The 19,884-nt window shown below is 38.0% G+C and overlaps 1 protein-coding gene across 1 annotated transcript; it reads left to right on the forward strand.

Moving 5' to 3' along the window:
• Positions 1-7,834: 7,834 nt before the first annotated feature.
• LOC107696870 (SH2 domain-containing protein 4B-like) lies at positions 7,835-19,503 on the forward strand. Its single transcript, XM_016497407.1, has 8 exons — positions 7,835-8,009; positions 10,833-10,992; positions 11,290-11,437; positions 13,562-13,700; positions 14,640-14,934; positions 15,623-15,750; positions 17,138-17,358; positions 19,374-19,503. Exons 1-8 carry the CDS (start codon positions 7,835-7,837, stop codon positions 19,464-19,466), a joined length of 1,359 nt encoding a protein of 452 aa, XP_016352893.1. The 3' UTR covers positions 19,467-19,503.
• The last annotated feature ends 381 nt before the right edge of the window (positions 19,504-19,884 follow it).

Raw genomic sequence — 19,884 nt, forward strand, 5'->3', positions numbered from 1 at the left:
ATGAAAGTCTACTAAAAAACTTTTTGTTTTACATTTGGCAGGTGTTTTTATGCAAAGTATCTTACAGTACATACATTATTATCAACATGTGTTCTCTGCTAATCAAATCCATGATCTTAGCTTTGTTAGCACTACGCTGCTGAACTACAGAAACACTGAGTGTTGACCCAGAGCATTCAATTGCTTAGAAACAGTCAAAACATGTCTTTTTCACACTTTGGCTGGCCATAGCCTTCTTTATTAGAGACAGATATTTGTATTGAGTTGACTACTGATGGTCTAGATAAAGCTGTCAGGCAGAGCATCCTACACACTAATTATCCCCCCTGCATACTGGGGCTGTGATACTGATAACTACCATTGTGACTCTTAACATACTAACTCTGTGCCCCAGATGCATAATAATAACAGCTTCATATATTAATGTTGTTTATCTTTCAGCCTTTGAAACACAGAGAACGGAGAGTGAACTGTGCAGAGTTGCAGGCTTGGTCCTCTCCCTAGTGTCTATTTTGTTCATTGAGCCAATTGACAAGAAAGAAGACAAGGCTTTGCCGATGACATGCCACCTCAAGGTTTAGAGAAGCCGGTAATATGGCATCCAGAGCATTTTATGTTCAGAATTAGGGCACCTCTGTGGTTTCATTAGGGGAGAGGGCAAGATGAGTTGCTCTGGTGAGACTTCAAATAACAAAAATTAACACAAGCCCAGTCACACCATTATGAAAGCGTGTCAAATCTCTGAAGCATACTGTATTGCCATTTGAAGAGGGATGAAGAGGGAATGTCAGGGATATAGCAATGCACTAAAGCAAATATCTGTTGTCAGAGAAATAAAGAGAGCATGTTTTATATCATAAGCTATAGGTTTTTAAGCCCTCATCTTCTTCATCTATTAAATTCAGACTTTCACAAATTAATTTTTCTATGGTTCAGTTTTTCTTCATTCTTTCTAAAAAAAAACACTAAAACTGACCCTCTGATACATGAAATAATAAAAAATATATATCTTTAAAAATTCAATTAAAAAATCATGCTATAGAACAGAACTGTCATATATATTAGGACAATCATTTTTAAAGATTTATCCATTGTAGAGAATATCATGCAGGATTAATAACTATGTAATTTTTACAAGATGAACGATTCTAGGCTCCATGTTTTATAAAGCTTATGAATTCTATTTTAAGCTGTACTGTTGCTGTACATTTTGAGAGGTGTGCGTGCCGCATGTAAACACCCACGCAAACCATGAACAGTGGAAAAGGTTCATCTCTACACAACTCACTTTATTTCTCGGAGCAGCTTATAAAGTTGATTGATCTTTAATGTGTAGAAAAGTATTGATTTGATAAAACAAACACATTTCTGGAACACAATATCAAAGACACAGACTGCCATGATTGAGGAGAAGCAACATCCAGTAATGTGGCTTCTTGTACCACACAAACAGCAGGAGGAGGATTTTTTGTGAAGGGGAATTTACTTTGGCTCAAATTACAGGCAACCCTGCTGTTTGGCTTGATCATCTGAGGATATATTTATAAACATTACATAAATGTTTGTGTATATACACACATACTCCTCACAAATGCATATAATTTATGGCGGCGTCTGCTTAGAAAGTTGTTTCTGTACTTCTCCACCCAAGGCAATGCATCTCTCTGACACTCACACAAATCTTGATGTCAATCCGCATGTCTCCACACTTCCACTTAAGCTTCTATAATAGAGCTATAATGCAGCGTGGAAAAAGAGTGAGGAGGCGAGAAAGAGTTCACACAACAGTGACACCTGTCATAACCCCAGCAAATCTATCTGGACCAGTAAAGAGCGACTCAAACAGCCAGACTGATTGCTGTCTTCCTCTCTCGCTGCGTGTTTGATCCAGTCCTTTAATTCCCTCTACTTGTTGTGTCTGATCCATACAGCCTTCATCTCTCTGCCCAGTGCGCAACAGATGCGATCACTGAAGACTCTCATTGTTGTGTTAATTTATGTGCTGCTGTGCATAGCCCAAGGCAACGTGGGCATTGCAGGTGGGCTGTGCGTATATATCTAAACACGGAAGAGATTGTGTCCATGAGACTGTCTGAGGGAGGATGTATTTCTGCTGCACTTCACCATTAAGCTTTCCCACTGATCTCTAATTCCTTAATTACAAAAAAAGCAGGGATTTTATTACCATCGGTCACATAAATTAGCACTAGAATGGAATAAGAATAGAAACTAAAGGAGGAAGAGAGAGGTGGATGAAAATGTGGGGGGAAAGGGGTGACGAGTCACTGGAAGGAAGAACGCAATATAAAGGAGAAAGAATAGAGCCAGGGAGACAGAGTGAGCAAGAGAGAGCTTGAATACGAGACTGGCAGACACCATTAGTCAAAGCCTGACAGCAGACTGTGACCGACAGGTAGACCAGTGCCAAGCAGGCTGTGGCAGCCTTGGCTCTGATTGGTCCTTCCCTTTTGAAAGCCTTGTTCTTGATTAGTGTTGTTTTGAAAGACCAAGTAATCTCTAATGGCTCACTTAACTTTAGCTCAACACTGCCCCCTGTCTGTTATCACATAGCAATAGTGTGTGCAGGCACTGTATGCATTCTTCAAAAGCATAAAAATAGAGCTAAGGTCCAAGGGGAATAGAGTGCTACAGGAATGATGTATTTTAGTAGGCCAAAACCTGGGAACAAGTTAGCATTTTAGCACTTGCGTTTCCATTGTCCTTAAGTCAATGGGTTTTTTTAATGGGTTTTTGGTTAAAAGCCTGAAATAAAGTCTGTGGTTAACACAAGCTCAAGATATTTCATGTTTTATTCTACAACTTAAAATACTTCGGTAATACCTCTTTGGGATTTTTTAAAGCTTTTACTTGTCTTGTCAGTTGCTGACAAGTGGTTAAATGGGACTACAAAGATTGTCGGGGACATTAAATATCATCACACCAAACAAGTGAACTCACTAGTCTGCTTTTACAGTCTCATTGTGTTTGTAATTGTGCTCTTACAAACTATTCTATGTTTCAGGGAAAATGTTTTTTTTTTTTTTTAAATAAAGACTGAAGAAGTTGTTGGAAGTTTAATGGTGGTGACGTTGAAGTTTGTTTATAACCTTGCATAGTTTTTTACTTCTGGCAATTGCTTCAAAATTCAAACATTTTTGTTGGTCACAGCTTATTTTCTGCAATAATCCAAAAGCCAATGGAAAAACCCTACTTGTTTTTTAATAGAGAGCAAGATGATGCTAACTTCTAGGATGGCCTACAAAAATACATCATCACTGTAGCACTCTATAATGGACAAGAGAATTTTTTGAATTATATTACAAAATGTACAAATATATGCTGACTTTTCCAAACAATATTCTTAGCCATCTATTCAGACAAGCTAATAATGAGAATTTCATGAATCCCCTGAAGGAGAAACAAAAGGGTTTAGGCATAAATCCCAGAGTCCAAGGGGTCTTACTTGTACTGAGAACTTCTGGTGCCAGTGGCCCACATGTCTAGTAGCGCTTGATCGATTTCGTCCACTCACGTCTGGTGATACACACACATACACATAAAACCTACAGATGGTGTAACACACTCACCCACACATTCAGTTCGAGTCCATATCTCATGTGTCATTACAGCTGAGAAAGGACCTAAGAGAATTTTTTGAATTATATTACAAAATGCACAAATATATGCTGACTTTTCCAAACAATATTCTTAGCCATCTATTCAGACAAGCTAATAATGAGAATTTCATGAATCCCCTGAAGGAGAAACAAAAGGGTTTAGGCATAAATCCCAGAGTCCAAGGGGTCTTACTTGTACTGAGAACTTCTGGTGCCAGTGGCCCACATGTCTAGTAGCGCTTGATCGATTTCGTCCACTCACGTCTGGTGATACACACACATACACATAAAACCTACAGATGGTGTAACACACTCACCCACACATTCAGTTCGAGTCCATATCTCATGTGTCATTACAGCTGAGAAAGGACCTAAAACAATCTGTCTTGATGCCTGGGGCTTAAGCTTGCTGGGAGATAAATTGACTTTTTAAGAAGTATTGAAGAGGAAAGCACTAGTGTGAGAGTCCAAACTTTTAGTTTTGCCTGCCAGGAAGTATCGGTATTGTTTTTAAGTTGTCTGCATTTATAACATTCATAAAGATGGAAAATGAAAAAGTATATATGCAAGTAGAAATTTCACAGTATATGAATCAAAGTTTCATGACAAACAAATTAGTAATATGCCTATAATGTTTTATAAGTACAATTAAAATAGATTATTATTTTGAAAAAAATCAGATCTAAATACTTACATGAACATGCACAACTACTTAACATTCATCAAGGCTGTACAGGAAAAAATCAAGGATCTTTTGAAAAGGAAATATAACCTTGACACAGAAAGATAAAGGACAGAGAGAGAAAGAAAAAGAGAAAGAGAAAGAGAAAGAGAAAGAGAAAGAGAGGGAGAATTATGCACTGTTAGTGGTGCCCAGCTGAGAACATTAAAACACTAAGATACTATTCAAATACACCAACACACCTTAAGTCCTTTCCCCAGATGTACGGATACAAGCTCAAAGTCACAAGGATTTGCTTTGTTCAATCTGTGTTTAAGGTGATAGTTTACATAGAAAAGGAAAGAAAATTTAAGGAATAAGCAACATGAAGATACAAATGAATAATTCATGCCAAACAAGTCATCTCAGCATAGTTAGCAGCATTAAATTTGCTTAAATAGCTTAAAGAATAATTCAAAGTCTCTCTTGTAAAGGCATTAGCAGTGTACCGCAGGAGGACAGACTTAATGAAGAGAGCAATGGACCCAGATGAACCCTAGATAGGACAACAGAGAGGTTTCTAATTACATTAGCCGTATCTCTCTCTCTCTCTCTCTCTCTCGTGTCTATATTTGTGTGCCGAGGTAAGAGAGCAAAAGCAAGCGAGCGAGAGAGATCCAGTTGCATTATAGGTTGACAACAGCCCTTGTTAATTCACCTGTGGGACACTTCTGACCTTCAGTGCACACCAGAGGCCCGTCACAACATAGATGCAACCACACAAACCCTCATCATGGATCTGATGGGACACTATACTGCACCACTGCATTCACCGGCAATCACCTGGCTGCACTCAACTCTTCAATGACACAGCGAGAAGCTCCATGCTGGCAGGACACAGAGGGATCTGAAGGAGCCAGAGCAGGTCAGTAAGATGAATAATGCAGAAAAAGAGTGACCTAGGAAAACAGACAACAGAGTGCTGACGAATGCTAGCTATTGATTTTCTGTGTAGAAAACAACTGTTAAGAGTTCATGAGACATGTTTTTTTTTGACTAGGATGTTGAGAAAATATTTGTATTCTGTTATTGAAAAATGAAAATGATACAGTGGAATGAACACTTTAAAAATACACCACTGTTCACAAGTTTGGAATCATGTATGTATTTGAAGGAAACGTCTAGGTTACTTGTGTAACCCTCGTTCCCTGAAGGAGGCCGGAGGAGCTAGAATGGGGCATGGCAAGGGGGATACCCCACCGTTTACAGAGGAGGTATCTGGACCGCAACATCGCAATGGTCATGTTCCCGCAATGATAACCTCACTCATCCACGAGCGCTGCATCAGCGTGCTGAAAGCCCAAGCACGAGACACAGCGATCGTGACCATCAGATGAAGCCAGGAAACGACCACATCCAGAAACGCACGAGCGGGAAGCCATCTTTAAAAAGACGCCCGTCGCAAGATGCTGGACCCCGCCCTGTCCGAGGACCCAACACACTCGTCCGGAAACACCAGGTGGTGCAACATGCTTGAGGAATGAGAGGCCCATGGAGACGTACTCGACGGGGAAGCTCTCACCGTAACCCTCAGGTCTCCCTGACCATGAACCGAAGTAGCCCTCCGGCCGGAGGAGCTGACGTAACGTCGAACGTGACTGACTGAAAGGGAACTCATATTTCTATTCACCAATGTAACATTTAATTGATCAGATAAATGAAAAAGAAAGAAAAATGTGCTAACAGTACAACACAGTTCTGTTAATATTACTTTTAAAGGGATATTTCACGCAAAAATTAAAATGAGCCCATGATTTACTCACCCTCAAGCCATCCTAGGTGTATATTACTTTATTCTTTCAGACGAATCCAATCGGAGTTATATTAATAATTGTCCTGGCTCTTCCAAGCTTTATAATGGCAGTGGGCGGTTGTTTCTGTTCAACAGTCCAATAAAAAGTCCAATAAAGCGCATCCATCCAAAGTGCCTCACACGCCTCACACTAATGGTTAGAGAGTTGGACTTGTAACCAGAAGGTTGTGGGTTCAAGTCTCAGGTCTGGCAGGAATTGTCGGTGGGGGGAGTGAATAACTGGACCTTATTTACACACGACACTGCTCCACTGATCATGTACTGGTTACTCCACTGCACACCTTGGATCACTTCTTCCTCACTCTTAACCTCAACATGGTTCCTGACACAACACATACCCCTACACATGTCACATGGATGCGCTTTATTGGACTTCTTTTGGACTGTTGAACAGAAACAACTGCCAACTTGTAAGAGCTAGGGCAATTTTTAATAGTAACTCTGGTTGGATTCGTATGAAAGAATAAAGTCATATATATGTAGAATGGCTTGAGGGTGAGTAAATCATGGGCTAATTTTCATTTTTGTGTTAACTATCCCTTTAAGTTTCTGCACATATTTATACAATTTGATCATTGTTGAATTGAACAATGAAAACGCTGTAAATTGTTGTTGTTTGTTGTTAGTTCATTATACCTAATGCTTTAACTAATGTAAGAAATGTAAGTAATTACCAAAAATATAAAAATTATTAATGTTTGAATGAAATAACTATTTTATATATTATTAAATCATTAAGTGGGGGCTTTAAAGTTATAGAAAAAAATACTCTCTTTTGAGAGATGAAGGCTCTTACATACCCTACTATCTTGAATGAAGAAAGGAAATTGGATCTAATCAGTATGAAGCGAGAAGTGGAAGGCCCAGATGTACAACAACAAGAGTACAAGCACATCAGGGTCCCTAGTTGAGAAACAGAGCCCTCACTGGAGCTCAGCTGGCAGCCTCATTGAACAGTACTCACCAAAGACCAGCTTCATCTGCTTTAGGGAAGACTGAGATATTGGCCTTTTCGTGAAAATGCAACATCTGACACTGGCAAATTAAAAAGAAAAGGGTAGAATGAGCAAAGGAACATAAAGACTGGATGGTAAATGAATAGAAATAAAATAGTATGGATGGCGAGCTGTTCCAGAAACTGTTTGATCACAAGGTCTGTGTGAAGTGCTTTATTATGAGCCCATAACAAACAAGTTGAGTTCTACATAAGGTATTGAATGAAACCTCAATATTGTTTAATATAGAAATAGTCATCGATAACATTATAAATGGATTTACCTGGCTTGGATTTACTGTAATTTGGATCGATTTAGGGCATCATTGATTAACAAAGTATCAATTTATTACAATTTATAATGATTCCAAACTTTTGAATGGTATATTTGTGCTTTGTATTCTGTATACAACCTGCAAAATGTTTTGCCACAACTACCTAAGAAATTTTTCTAAAACCAACACATAAAAGTCAATATAAATAAAGTGGGAACTGTGTTACTGTCTCAGGGCATTTGCTGTTGAAGACTCACTTATGACTTACAGGTGTAAAACGTTGCAGGCTGTTCCAGGCAAGCATGCTGAAATGATAGTTAACTCTTCACCTTTTTTGACTCAAAGAATTATGCTCCAAATATATCTGGCAGTTCTCCCAGCGTGCTCCTGGAGAGGAGATTCTGGCAATCCAGAATGATGCAACAGATCTTGAGAGACATGTTTGTAGATCCAGAGCTTCTGGCTGAACTAAATGAGGAGCAGAGGCAGATTCTTTTCTACAAAATACGTCAGGAGCAGGTGCGACGATGGACGGCGCGTGAGAGCCAAGAGGAAGGCTGGAAAAGACCCCTGACCAGGGAGAGAAATGGTGAGTGGGCAAGTCTATCTTTCCTAGGCCTTCATGTAATCAGATTAAGTCTTCCATTTCTGGGTCCAAGCTCTCTAGGCCAATTTCACACTTCCGGGTTTTTGGCTTCTGGATTGACCCACGCTGGTAACAGCGATGGCTGAGCCTAACAAGAACCAGTTCGTGATTTAAATATTATGAAAATGTTTGAATTGTCTTGGTCATTTATTGCCAAGACTACAAAGTTATAATTAAGAGCAACATTTAAGAACGTATTCTAAATGATGCTTAACTTGATTATATAATTTTCCGTGTTTGTTTTGGTGTGGCTGTGCATTATCACACTCAGCGCTTTTCGCAATGTGCTGGGGAAATCATCGGCTAGCAGCTCCCTTCTCACACAGACCTGAACCGCTGATACATACTGAGAAGCCAGACCACTTGCACCCTGGACTCATATATGTTTATGGACATATCTATCATAAACGCCAACACTTCTGTCATCTCTTAATGATATTTCATCTCATTCACTCACATATGCTCCTGTTGCCATCATCTTAAAATCTATAAATATGCACAGTAATATAAAACCTATTAGTAGTAGTATTTATTGTTGGTGTTGCACATTTCATAGTCAATGATCTGCTTACTGTAGATTAATGCAAAGATTGTGAATAATGTATATTGTATACAATGTGGTCTTGGACATAAATGGCTTAGTTTAATCATTTTAATCAATCAGGATTAGTTTTGATATATGCTTAAATATAATGTTGTGATATTTAGGCTAATTATTTCAAGCATGCTAAACTCACGACAATATTATGTAATCCCGACAGCACAGAATGGCGAAACCAAGACATCATATATAGATTTAAATAAGGAAAAGCTTGAGTCTAGAACTGGATCATGTTTCTGGCATGTTGTATTTTTGGCATCAATTGTTGTAACCCTAACGAATGCAGTGCGTTTTTATTTCTAAAACAACCATGTCGGAATACGTACCTTGTATTTTATGCATTTATTTATTTATCATATTCAAAGCTAAAGGTGGTCCAAACAAATCACACACACACACACACACACACACACATATATATATATATATATATATATAGTAAAGTGTACATCATATGATGATATACAAGCAGGGAATTATTGAATGGGTACGCATTTCTGTTAATGACGCGACACTTGGTGAATTAAAACCCACCGGTAAATTTGAGCACGCAAGTACTAACTAATTTATTTGTAGATTATATAACAGCAGCTTGAAAAACAGTCAAAGCAGAAAAGGTAAGAAGCGACATTTAAGAAAAGAGCATATAGCGTACGACCCATGGCGGAACTAACTTTGCCCAGTAGTGACGTAATTTACGATTCTCGTGAAATTGGCCTATTAGATCCCAAGAGCAAACAACAAAATCATGATCCTAACCTTTATATCCATACTAAAATCTTAGTTGGCCAGACACCAATTCATTTTTAATTAATCATTAAAATTGGCTTAGCTTAAATGTGTGCTATAAATGAATAGTGCTCATAAAGGGCTCTTGAGATAGTATTCTCAGCTGAATCAGAGTAGAGGTTTGGACGCAAAAACAATATTCAATACGTCACGATTTAACGGGATAGTTCACCAAACAGCAGCTGGTCCCCACTGACTTCTTTTTTTTTCATACTATGGAAATCAATGGGGACCAGCAACTGTCTGCAAACCCACATTCTTCAAAATTTCTTCTTTTATGTTCAACATAAGAAATAAATTCATACAGGTTTGGAAAAAGGGTGAGTAAATGATGACAGAATAGTAATTTTGAGTGAACTATCCCTTTAAGCCAATAGTTTTGTCTGTCACTTCTGAAGTTTCATGATGTTTAGGATGGTCCCTTTGTAGGCAGTACACAGCTCAAAATTACTGTTTAAATACTCTTTAGGTAAAGAGTTAATTCACCCAAAAATTTAAATCCTGTTGTCAATTCCTCACCCTCATGTTGTTTCAAAACCCATAAGACTTTCATTCATCTTCAGAACACAAATGAAGATATTTTTAATATTTTCTCATTATTTTTGTCCATCCATTGAAAGACTATACAACCAAAACTTTGACGCATTAAAAACTATAAAATCATATTGTCAAGTCAAGTCAAGTCAAGTCACCTTTATTTATATAGCGCTTTTAACAATACAGATTGTGTCAAAGCAACTGAACAGCATTAATTAGGAAAATAGTGTGTCAATAATGCAAAATGACAATAGTAAACACAAATTTTTCAGTTAAAGACAGTTCATCATTGAATTCAGTGATGTCAACATCCAGCTCAGTTTAAATAGTATCTTTGCAATCAAGTCAACGGTATCGCTGGAAATGAAGTGTCCCCAACTAAGCAAGCCAGAGGCGACAGCGGTAAGGAACCAAAACTCCATCGGTGACAGACGTGGTAGAAGACTAGTTAGGCGTGGTAGAAGACTAGTTAGTATTGTAAATGTATCAAGTATTTTAATCCAGGTTATCTAAAGAGACATGATTGTTTATATGATAAACAGATTTAATTTAGGCTTTTATTTATATATAAACCGATCAATACACTGAGCTCATCAAATACTTCATGCTAAACATGGGTCATGGATGAGTCAGACTTTTGGTTGCATGTACTTTTAATGGATGGACAAAAATGATATTAAAATATATTCATGTGTGTTTCAAAAAATGAACATAAGTCTTATGGCTTTGGAATGACATGAGGGTGAGTGAATGATGACAATTTACATTTTTGGGTGCACTATCCCTTTAAAAATATCATCTAATCTGGTTTTCACAACTGCCTTTATCACTCTCTCCAGAAAAAAGAAAGAGTGTTCAGTGGCTGCAGGGTAGAGATGGTGAGGTGTGGGTCTGGGTAATGGGGGACTTTCCCGGAGACAAACCATACGAGATGATTGTCAAAGAGCTGATGGAGGAGAGAGCCAGGCGACAGGCTCAGCTAGAAGCCCAGGAGCTGTGGTGAGGATTGTGAGCTGAACGCCAAATCCATGATGTCTATCTGTATCAACTGACTAGATTACAAACTTGTTTCATTTCCATAATAAAAACATAAAATATGAAATATTTTGCTGTACAGATTTAGCAATTTAGTGTCATGCTTCAGGGTGCCACATAGAAATATAAGATTTATTTTGTTCATACAGAAAAATCATGTAATTTTTCCAAATATGCCTAAGGAAACAACAAAAAATACACTGACGTCAAATCCTGGTTTATTAAAAGATTTTCCACCTTTATTTTTTGCCGTTTTCCAAGGCGGAAGAAAGAAGAAGAAATAAAGCAAAAGTTCAGAGATGCCATCACAAAGGAAAAAGCACGCTTAGTTGCAGGAAAATGGAAGGAAGAAGCTGAGGACAGGAAGGCAGCCAAACAGGAGGAGGAACGTATACAGGAGAAACTAAAGGTGATTGATCAACAAACCCCTCAAACTTCTAAATCTGCTGCAAAATGAGAATGCACTAATTGGCCTCAGCAAGACAAAAATGTTTGCCAGGATCCGAACAATCTGCTAGAAAGTCGGAGGACTAACTTAGAAGTGGGAGTCACAAAACAATCCAAGTGATCAATTACCTGCAATGATGTCCACCTTTAGGGCCTAACATTCGTTTGGTGGATGCTGTTTTCCACCAAACTCTCTGTAAATGATTTAGGTAAGTGTGTGGAACGGCGGCAGTATGTGGAGGTGGGCCCTCTGTACTTCGATTCTCTCTACCTCCCTTTGAAGGACAGGGAACAATGAGGAGAACAACCATGCAATCAATACTCAATCTGAAACCAACAGGAGGGCAACATGCTGCAGCAACGACAAAAACTAGGGCTGAGTGCTTTTTTAGTTCTCCAAAATAGTCTATGTACTTTTGTTTTGTCATGTTAGTCTTAGTTGCTTCCCGGTTTGAGGCTAAATAAAACAGGAAATGTATTATACAGAGCTGGAGCTGTTTTTGGTTGATGTTGTAAAAAGTAGAAGTCATGTTAAAGTGTAAAAGGGTCAATGACAAATAAGAGCACACAGGAAAATGAAAAGGAGTAATCTTATAAAAACTTGCTTTGAAACGCATTTCAAGCTCTTAAAAAATTGACTTGTGTATTCATGTTAGTTTCAAAAAGCTTTTATACTAAACTTATATGCAAATGTAAGAAACTAATATGCATTATATACAATAACATTTCCTTAGATCTACATGTGAAGAAACACATCTTGGACTTTTAATAATGTTTTACAATATATTTAAGGGAATAAGTGTTTTTTACAAATATCATGAATTCTTAATTCATAAATATCATACGTTTTTGAGGAGTCACATGACATGACATTTTACAAACTGAACTAAGTTGCCTTGTCATAATAATAGTTCAATTCCCTGATATGTCATGAGTCCTCTCTATGACATAACGTCCTGTTGACCGCATACTGTTGAGTAGTTTTGTTGAATCACGCGTTTGTAATTTATACCTTCCAAAAAATATCAAACTTTATTTAAAAAAAAAAAAACATGCCATTGTACTGTATATGTGAATTTGTATTTTAATGCATTTTTTAAATGATGTCATTGACCCAAAATGTAGATGCATGGTACTTTGGCAAGTCAAAAACATGTCAGCTTTTTAGTATGAGAATTTGTTTGACTGTAGGAAAATGAGGGCAGACGCCAATTAATCTTGAAGAGGAGATAAGATCCTAAAGGCATCTCCAATGCTGCAAGATTAGTTATTCAGAAATTGTGCTGATGGCATTATCTTTTCAAAGAGGAAGAAAAAGAAAATGGCAGAACGTAGGAGGATTCGGGGCAGACAAGGGTGGCGGCACGACCGTTTTTCAATATTCACTGCAGTTTCCCAAAGAGGCCTTGATGGTTAGCCATTATTTGCGGCCTGGTAATGAGACCTTCTAAAGAAACTTGTCAAATATTAAAGAGCTCATTTATCACAGCCCACATATCTTCCCTCTTACTGGAAAGTGCTGAGTCATTAAACTTTGAAGTGTTTCTCTCACAATACTCCTTAAGAAATCTTTAAAAAGACTGTCGAGGCACAAACTAAGGAGAAGAGTGAAAAGAAAATGGTGGGGTCTCTCAAAAGTTGTTTTAGTTAGATGTGCTTCAGTTATGCGAGGAGACACTTCAATATAGAGCAACTATGTCAGCAAACTCAAAGAAAAAAGATCTCCATACAAAGCAGAATGAACAATATTTTCCGTAGCTACTGTCATGACCTCAACTGCACTCATCTTTTTGGACTCTAGTGGTCTAGTTTTCAGATAATGCCTCATTGGTAATTACCTTATGCCAATAATTACACGGCTTAAGTATCTCAAACAACCATGCTGCTACATGTTAGTGTCCTAGAGGATTAATTATTCAACCAAATGATTTCCATTTCAGCAGAGCTAATGAGCCACTGGTGCTAATTCATTAGTGCTGCAAGAGTTAGAGCAACATACTGAGGCTAAGTAAGGACTGAGGTGCATATGATTTGTCAACACTCTCTCTCTCTCTGTCACAAAAAAAAATGTGTTACACTCACACAGAAACAAGAGGAAGAGGAGAGGCAGAGGGAAGAAGAGGAGATCCGACGTGCAGAGGAAAAAAGAGCGAAGGAGCTATATATGTCCCTTGAGCAAGAACAAAAAAAAAGTGAACAACGTGACAAAGAGTGGGAGGAACAATGTGAGTGAAGATTTTATTTCTTCATATACATTTTCATCTTCTTCTGTTTATGTATGTATGTCTCTTCTTTAAGGCACAATATGTCATTTTCGCCGCTAGAGGGCGCATATTCAAAATAAACAAATAGACAAAGGCGTAGTTTGATGATGCTGTGACTGAGTGTGGAATCATGGGAGTTGTGGTCTTCATCCCCACAGCCGATGCAATCCGACGGGACTCGGGCAGAAATCATGTTCATGGATGAGCTAATGATTTATTAACGTAGTAGAATGAAGCAGGGTGAGGCTGAAAGCCATCGAAGCGAAACGAGGCCACTGAACGAGCGTGACACACGGCTCGAAAGCAGCGGAGCTTTTACTATGCCACAGTCGACCGCTTCCGCTCCTTCCGGTCGTGCGTATGTGGGGAAATAAAGCAGCACTGTTTTATCATACTAGATACATTTGAAAGTTCTGTTATAATGCTACTCTGTGCGGTCGTCACCGGTCTAATAAAACACACAACATATTAAAGCGTCTTTGGTGTTTCCATGTTTTCTACAAAACAAAACCGGTTATGACGTCATTGGCAGGCGACACGATGACACTATGGACACGGTCCGTGTCACTAGTTAAAATTGCTTATTTCTCTGGATTTAAATGTTCTTCTGATAAATACCAGTCACCATGTTTAGAAAGAGAGAGAGAGATGGTTATAACTAGTCAATGTTCTACCTGGTATACAACTGTATAGCAACTAGTTTGTTGCAACAAAGACAGACTAGCTTATAGCTAGAAACCAGCTACCATGTTCCAAAACACACTTACCACAGTTATATAAGCTTTTATAAGGATTATGTAAGTTATATAAGAAGGATTTTCCAGCAAGGTTGCATGCAAACTATCCTTTCTTATCACTTTTTCTCCATTCGACCATTTATTCTTTCTACTTTCTTTTTAGTATGTCGCTCCAAAGCAGCTGATGAGGAGATGACAAGAAAGGCTCATTGGGCTAGAGATGAGTATAAGCGTCAGTCACTACGGGCTATAGAGAAAGGCCACGTTGCTGGCCTGAGTGGCCACTTTCAGAAACAATCCCACTGGAGCCACAGTACTTTCACTGAACCATCTGTTAGTCCTGTTCCCAGCAATGAAGCCCGTCCCAGGCCCGGCCTTCAACGTGCAGAACCTCCTCTGTACCGGCGCAGACAAAGCCGCAGACATAGTACAACTGCAACACAACCACTAATGGACAGGTAACCATTCTGTATAGAAATAATAGTATTATTTTTTTGCATTGTATATGTGATATGTTTGTTATATGATGCTACTGCCTTACTTTAATTGCCCCTTGAGGGATTAATAAAGTTTTAACTTAACTTATAGTATGTGACACTGAATATAGATCAAAGTGACCCACATTGCATTTAAGGTATTGCATTTTGTTAATAAAACACAAAAGGTAAAATCATTTGTTTAAAACACTACAAGTTCATTTAGGCATCACAAAATTATAATGTACAGCATTAAAATTTATTATTTTTTTTTATTTGCTAAAATAACATTTAATTACATTTAACAATGTTATTAATACATACAATCAACTGATATTGAAATTTTATAATGCTCTAATATACACAACAACTGATGGTTCAAATATAACATGCACAGCAATTCCTGAAGAAATGCTTTAGACCAGCCTAAGGTGGTTTGTAGGTCTTAGCTGGTTTAAGCTGGTCTCCCAGACTGGCCAAGCCTGTGTTCATTTGGTTCAGCTGCTCTCCCGGCCTTACATGCTCTAATATAGGCAAACCAAGGCTTTTTGACCAAGTTGGGAGACCATCTAAGACCACCAAACCATCTTAGTCTGATATTTTCAATAGGATTATGCACCAGATCAAGAACTGTGTAATTCTGTAAATTAGTGCTTTTCTTTCCCATTAGCCCTGCATGGGTGCGAACACCACGGCCCAGTTCCAGGGAAATGCTTATTCTTTGGTTCACTGAAGAGCAGAAACCAAAACAAGCAGGATATGAACGGAATGGCAATGCTATCGCGCCGTGGTTCCACGGTAAGGTTTCTTAATGATCTCTCTGGTGTCTCCTGTTATCTAATACGATACATTAAAATCCATGATCACCTGTTAAATTGTGTGCAACATGAATAGCTTGCCAATGTCAGCATTAATTGCAGAATGTGGCTGATGACTACTGTCCCATAAGCAAGTGGAAAACATGAGTAGTTTTAGCAACCCAGACATTTGTGCCCTTGTGCCCAGCTCTGCCCTTTTACCCTCTTGTACACACTGTCACCCAGATCCACAAGGAGAGAGAAATGGAGTGTGGAATATGCAGCCCTTGTTTTGAAACCAGAAACTAGCCAAACAACAGATGGAGAGCAGTGGTGTGTGTGTCTGCATCTACTTGTACACGGACAGACATTAGAGAGAAATTGAAGGGGAGTGCTCAATAATTCAAAGGCTTTGCTAGGCTAATTACTGGCGTGAGTCTTGCAGCTTTGTCATGTTAGAATGGGTTACAGTGTGTGACTCCTGCTTAAATGACTTGATAAAATTATTAATAGGCTTGTGAGTGTCGGAAATTCCAACGGAATGTGGGCCGCACATCAGTCTGTGTGATTCTGAATAGATGCATCTAGATAACAGGACAGACGCACACTCATTCATGCTCTTACTGACACACATACACAAGCTACGGTGTAGATTTACACCAACACTGCTGGTAGAGATACATGGAAAAACATACTATACCACTTTCTTTCTGGCACCTGATGACTCCATTACAGAGATAACAAGATTACAATGGAAAAAAATGCTACCTGAAATACCTACACAACTACTCTTAATTTGTTACCCTTGTGGAAAAAGAAGTTTGCTTAACTGTATTGAATGTTTTTGAATTACGTTTTAATAATCTTGTTTCGTGCTTCAAAGACGTACACTTATTTTGATGTGTTAACATCAAACTACTACTTCTAACATAGTAAGGCACATACTTGATTAGAGCTGTCGTGTGTTATTCAGTATTACATTTAAAGTAAATATATTTTAAACACTAAATTACAACTTCGTCATCACAAATGTGTAAACACAAATATATTTAAGCACATGACATACACGTTTCAATAGAAATAACATAAAATTTTAGTTTACCATATTAAATGTCAATACATTCAACTGTAACGATATTTCAAGGACAATTATGAAATTGCATAAATTTAAACTAAACTACTACATTTTAATTTAATTGCAAATAACATACAATTAAGTGTCTGGCCTGTTTGCCCTTTTCACAAGGGTAAACAGGCCAGGCTTTGTGAGGTGCCTCAGTTAATATCAACAAAAAATTGTGTTTTAGGGAGTTTGAATTAGTGTGCACATAATAACAAAAAAACATAACTGTCTCCACTGACAGTTTACTGTGATTTCTATGCTGAAGGTATCATCTCTCGAGACGACTCAGAGACACTGCTTATGAATGCTGCTGAGAGCTCTTTCTTGGTACGGGTCAGTGAGATGATATGGGGCTACACACTGTCCTATCGCACAGCCAGTGGTTTCAAGCATTTCCTTATCGATGCTTCTGGGGACTATTACAGCTTTCTGGGTGTGGACCAAAACCGGCATGCCACCCTTGCTGACCTCATTGACTTCCACAAAGTAAGAGAGCAGAATAGTGTGTAACATATGGGTAAAAGGATTTTTACCTCAAGAATGCAAAAGATAAAAACATTTCTCTACACCAACCAAAATACATTTAAAAGAGTTGATGTGAATCATTCACTATAAGGCCAGTAACATATATTTAGAAAATAGGGTTAATGTTGATTTTCATGCAGGTGGCACAAGTTTGTGCCTTTTTCACATTATTTCCTACTACCATTCTCTCCTCTGTACTTTTTGAGACCAAAAACGGAAAATTCTGTGATCATTTACCCACCATCATGTTGTTCCAACTTTTAAGCCCATATGACTTTCTTCTGCAGTGCATGTTCAGACTGATTTTTTCCATTCAATGAAATTGGCCAGATGAGGGTCAAGGAATGTCAAGCTTCAAAAAAGTCAAAGTACAACAAAAGCATGACCCCATACAAGGCCGGTAAACCCATAAGTCAAAGTAAATTCATAGTGCACTTCATAGTCTTTTAGATGGCATTGATTTATCAAATCATTTTAGTGTCGAACAAACTGGGGCTCATGCTAAGGTCTGAAGGGGCACAGTTTGTTCGGCAAACTAACAAATCTTTATCTAACGATGGATACTGTCGCATACTGACCTGAGAAACATAATATTTCAGTGTGTCCCATTTTGTCTGTCGTTTTATTAGAATCACAACTTGCAATGATTCTTGAATTATTTTGAGTCTGTTCGTTTTTCATGAATCGGTCAAGCTAACTCAACCACTTGCTTCGCAAAAAAAAAAAAATCACTTTTTCGAAGCTCTTGAAAACCCCACCCTGACGACACCTGCTGGTCAAAATAGAGAAACCAATTACAAATGTTTTTATGTTTTTTCAATCTATTAAATGTGTAATCTAGTCATTATTAAATACAATTAAATACGAAGTGCATAATTTTTGTTCTTCTAATCATTTCTATATGTTTTAGATTTGGGTAATTATGCCAATAATAGAAACAATTGACTATATCATTCTACCTTTTTCTTGCGCATGTATGTTTTTAAAAATTCATTCAAACTGAATCTACATTATATCTGACCCGAAATGACTTGAAGCCATTTGTTAGTTACAATCAAATTAAACAAACTTGCACACCGTCTTATCATTTGCCGGCGATGAAAAACATAATTATGTTTTGGACATGTATTTTGGAGTAAATAAATGATGGCACTGCCTTTGCCAGTGGGCTATGCCTTCAGCAGTTTGGAAATTAACAATTTCTTTCTGTGCAGCCATTTATTGCTTGTAGCTTCAGATGTAAGTTTTCATCATTCTCCAGAAGAATGTTTTTACTGTGGAGAAGCCCTGATGATGCCCAGATACATGACAGCATGTGCAGGATTAAAGTGTGGTCACTTTTAAAATCTCTGAATCTCTAAAAGTGCTGTAACATCACAACATTTGAGGAATGGATGAGGAGTCAGTGCTGATTCCTGAGTCAAACACTAATGTAATCTGCACTAAAGCAACTTTCAATAACTGAGAGCTTGCCTTGGTATCTCCACAAGCCATATATGCATTCAGCATAGCCTGTGTAACCATGGATATGCATTTCTCTGTCTGGAATGCTGTCAAAGTTGGAGTCACAAGCTGTGAAATCTCTGACATTAGTTACATGCAAATGCAAGCGACGTTGTACAACTGTCAACAAGCATTCCCGCTTCACACCTCTGCAATATGGTAAAAAATAAATTAAAAAAAACACTGTAGAGAATCTGTCTACATATATATGAAAATTACAGCAGGTTTAGCTCAGATAGAAAAATTCAATGACAATCACCGATTGAATAAAAACGCAGCGCTGGAAACTATTTCAGGTCACATTTGACACGTGTTTGAATATGTAAAATAGATCAAATGACACATAGCATGCTCTCTTTTAGCATAAGCTGATTTTCGGCCTTTTGTGTATCAGAAATCAGACGTCAAATCTTGTACTCGTTCTATTAGAATGCACAGTACACTGAATAATGTCAAGATCTGTCGATTCCCAGGAGGAAGTCGTCACAACTACAGGGAAAGAGCTGCTGCTGGAGGCCTGCAAGCGGACTGGGCCCTCTGCGGACTTCGGAGGGATTTTCCCATGACTCCTCACACGCTAAAGACTTCAAAGATGGATCTCTGCAGGGCAGCTATAATGTAGCATGGTTCATTTCAAAGAACACGGTCAAAAATAAACCAAGACTTCTGGTCCTCGTGTTCTGCTTCTGAGTTATAGTGCCTTATGATCAGGCCTCAACGGAAAGACTTTTTTTTTTCTGTCCTAATTTTTAGGGAAAATATTTAGAATTCTGGTTTTAAACATGGTAAAATGTGTTAAATGAAGCAGATTATACTAATTATGTAGAAATGTTTAGACCTTTATTACAATTTAACATTTTCTGTGCTGATTTTTAATGAAAATATGAAGAATTCTGGTTTTAAACTTTAAAATATAAGATGTGTACAACTTAGAGGCTTTTTTGCATTTCCTGGGCTGATTTTTAAGGAAAATATGTAAAGATC

Source organism: Sinocyclocheilus anshuiensis, unplaced genomic scaffold (assembly GCF_001515605.1).
Source record: "Sinocyclocheilus anshuiensis isolate Anshui unplaced genomic scaffold, SAMN03320099.WGS_v1.1 scaffold1224, whole genome shotgun sequence".
NCBI lineage: Eukaryota > Metazoa > Chordata > Actinopteri > Cypriniformes > Cyprinidae > Sinocyclocheilus > Sinocyclocheilus anshuiensis.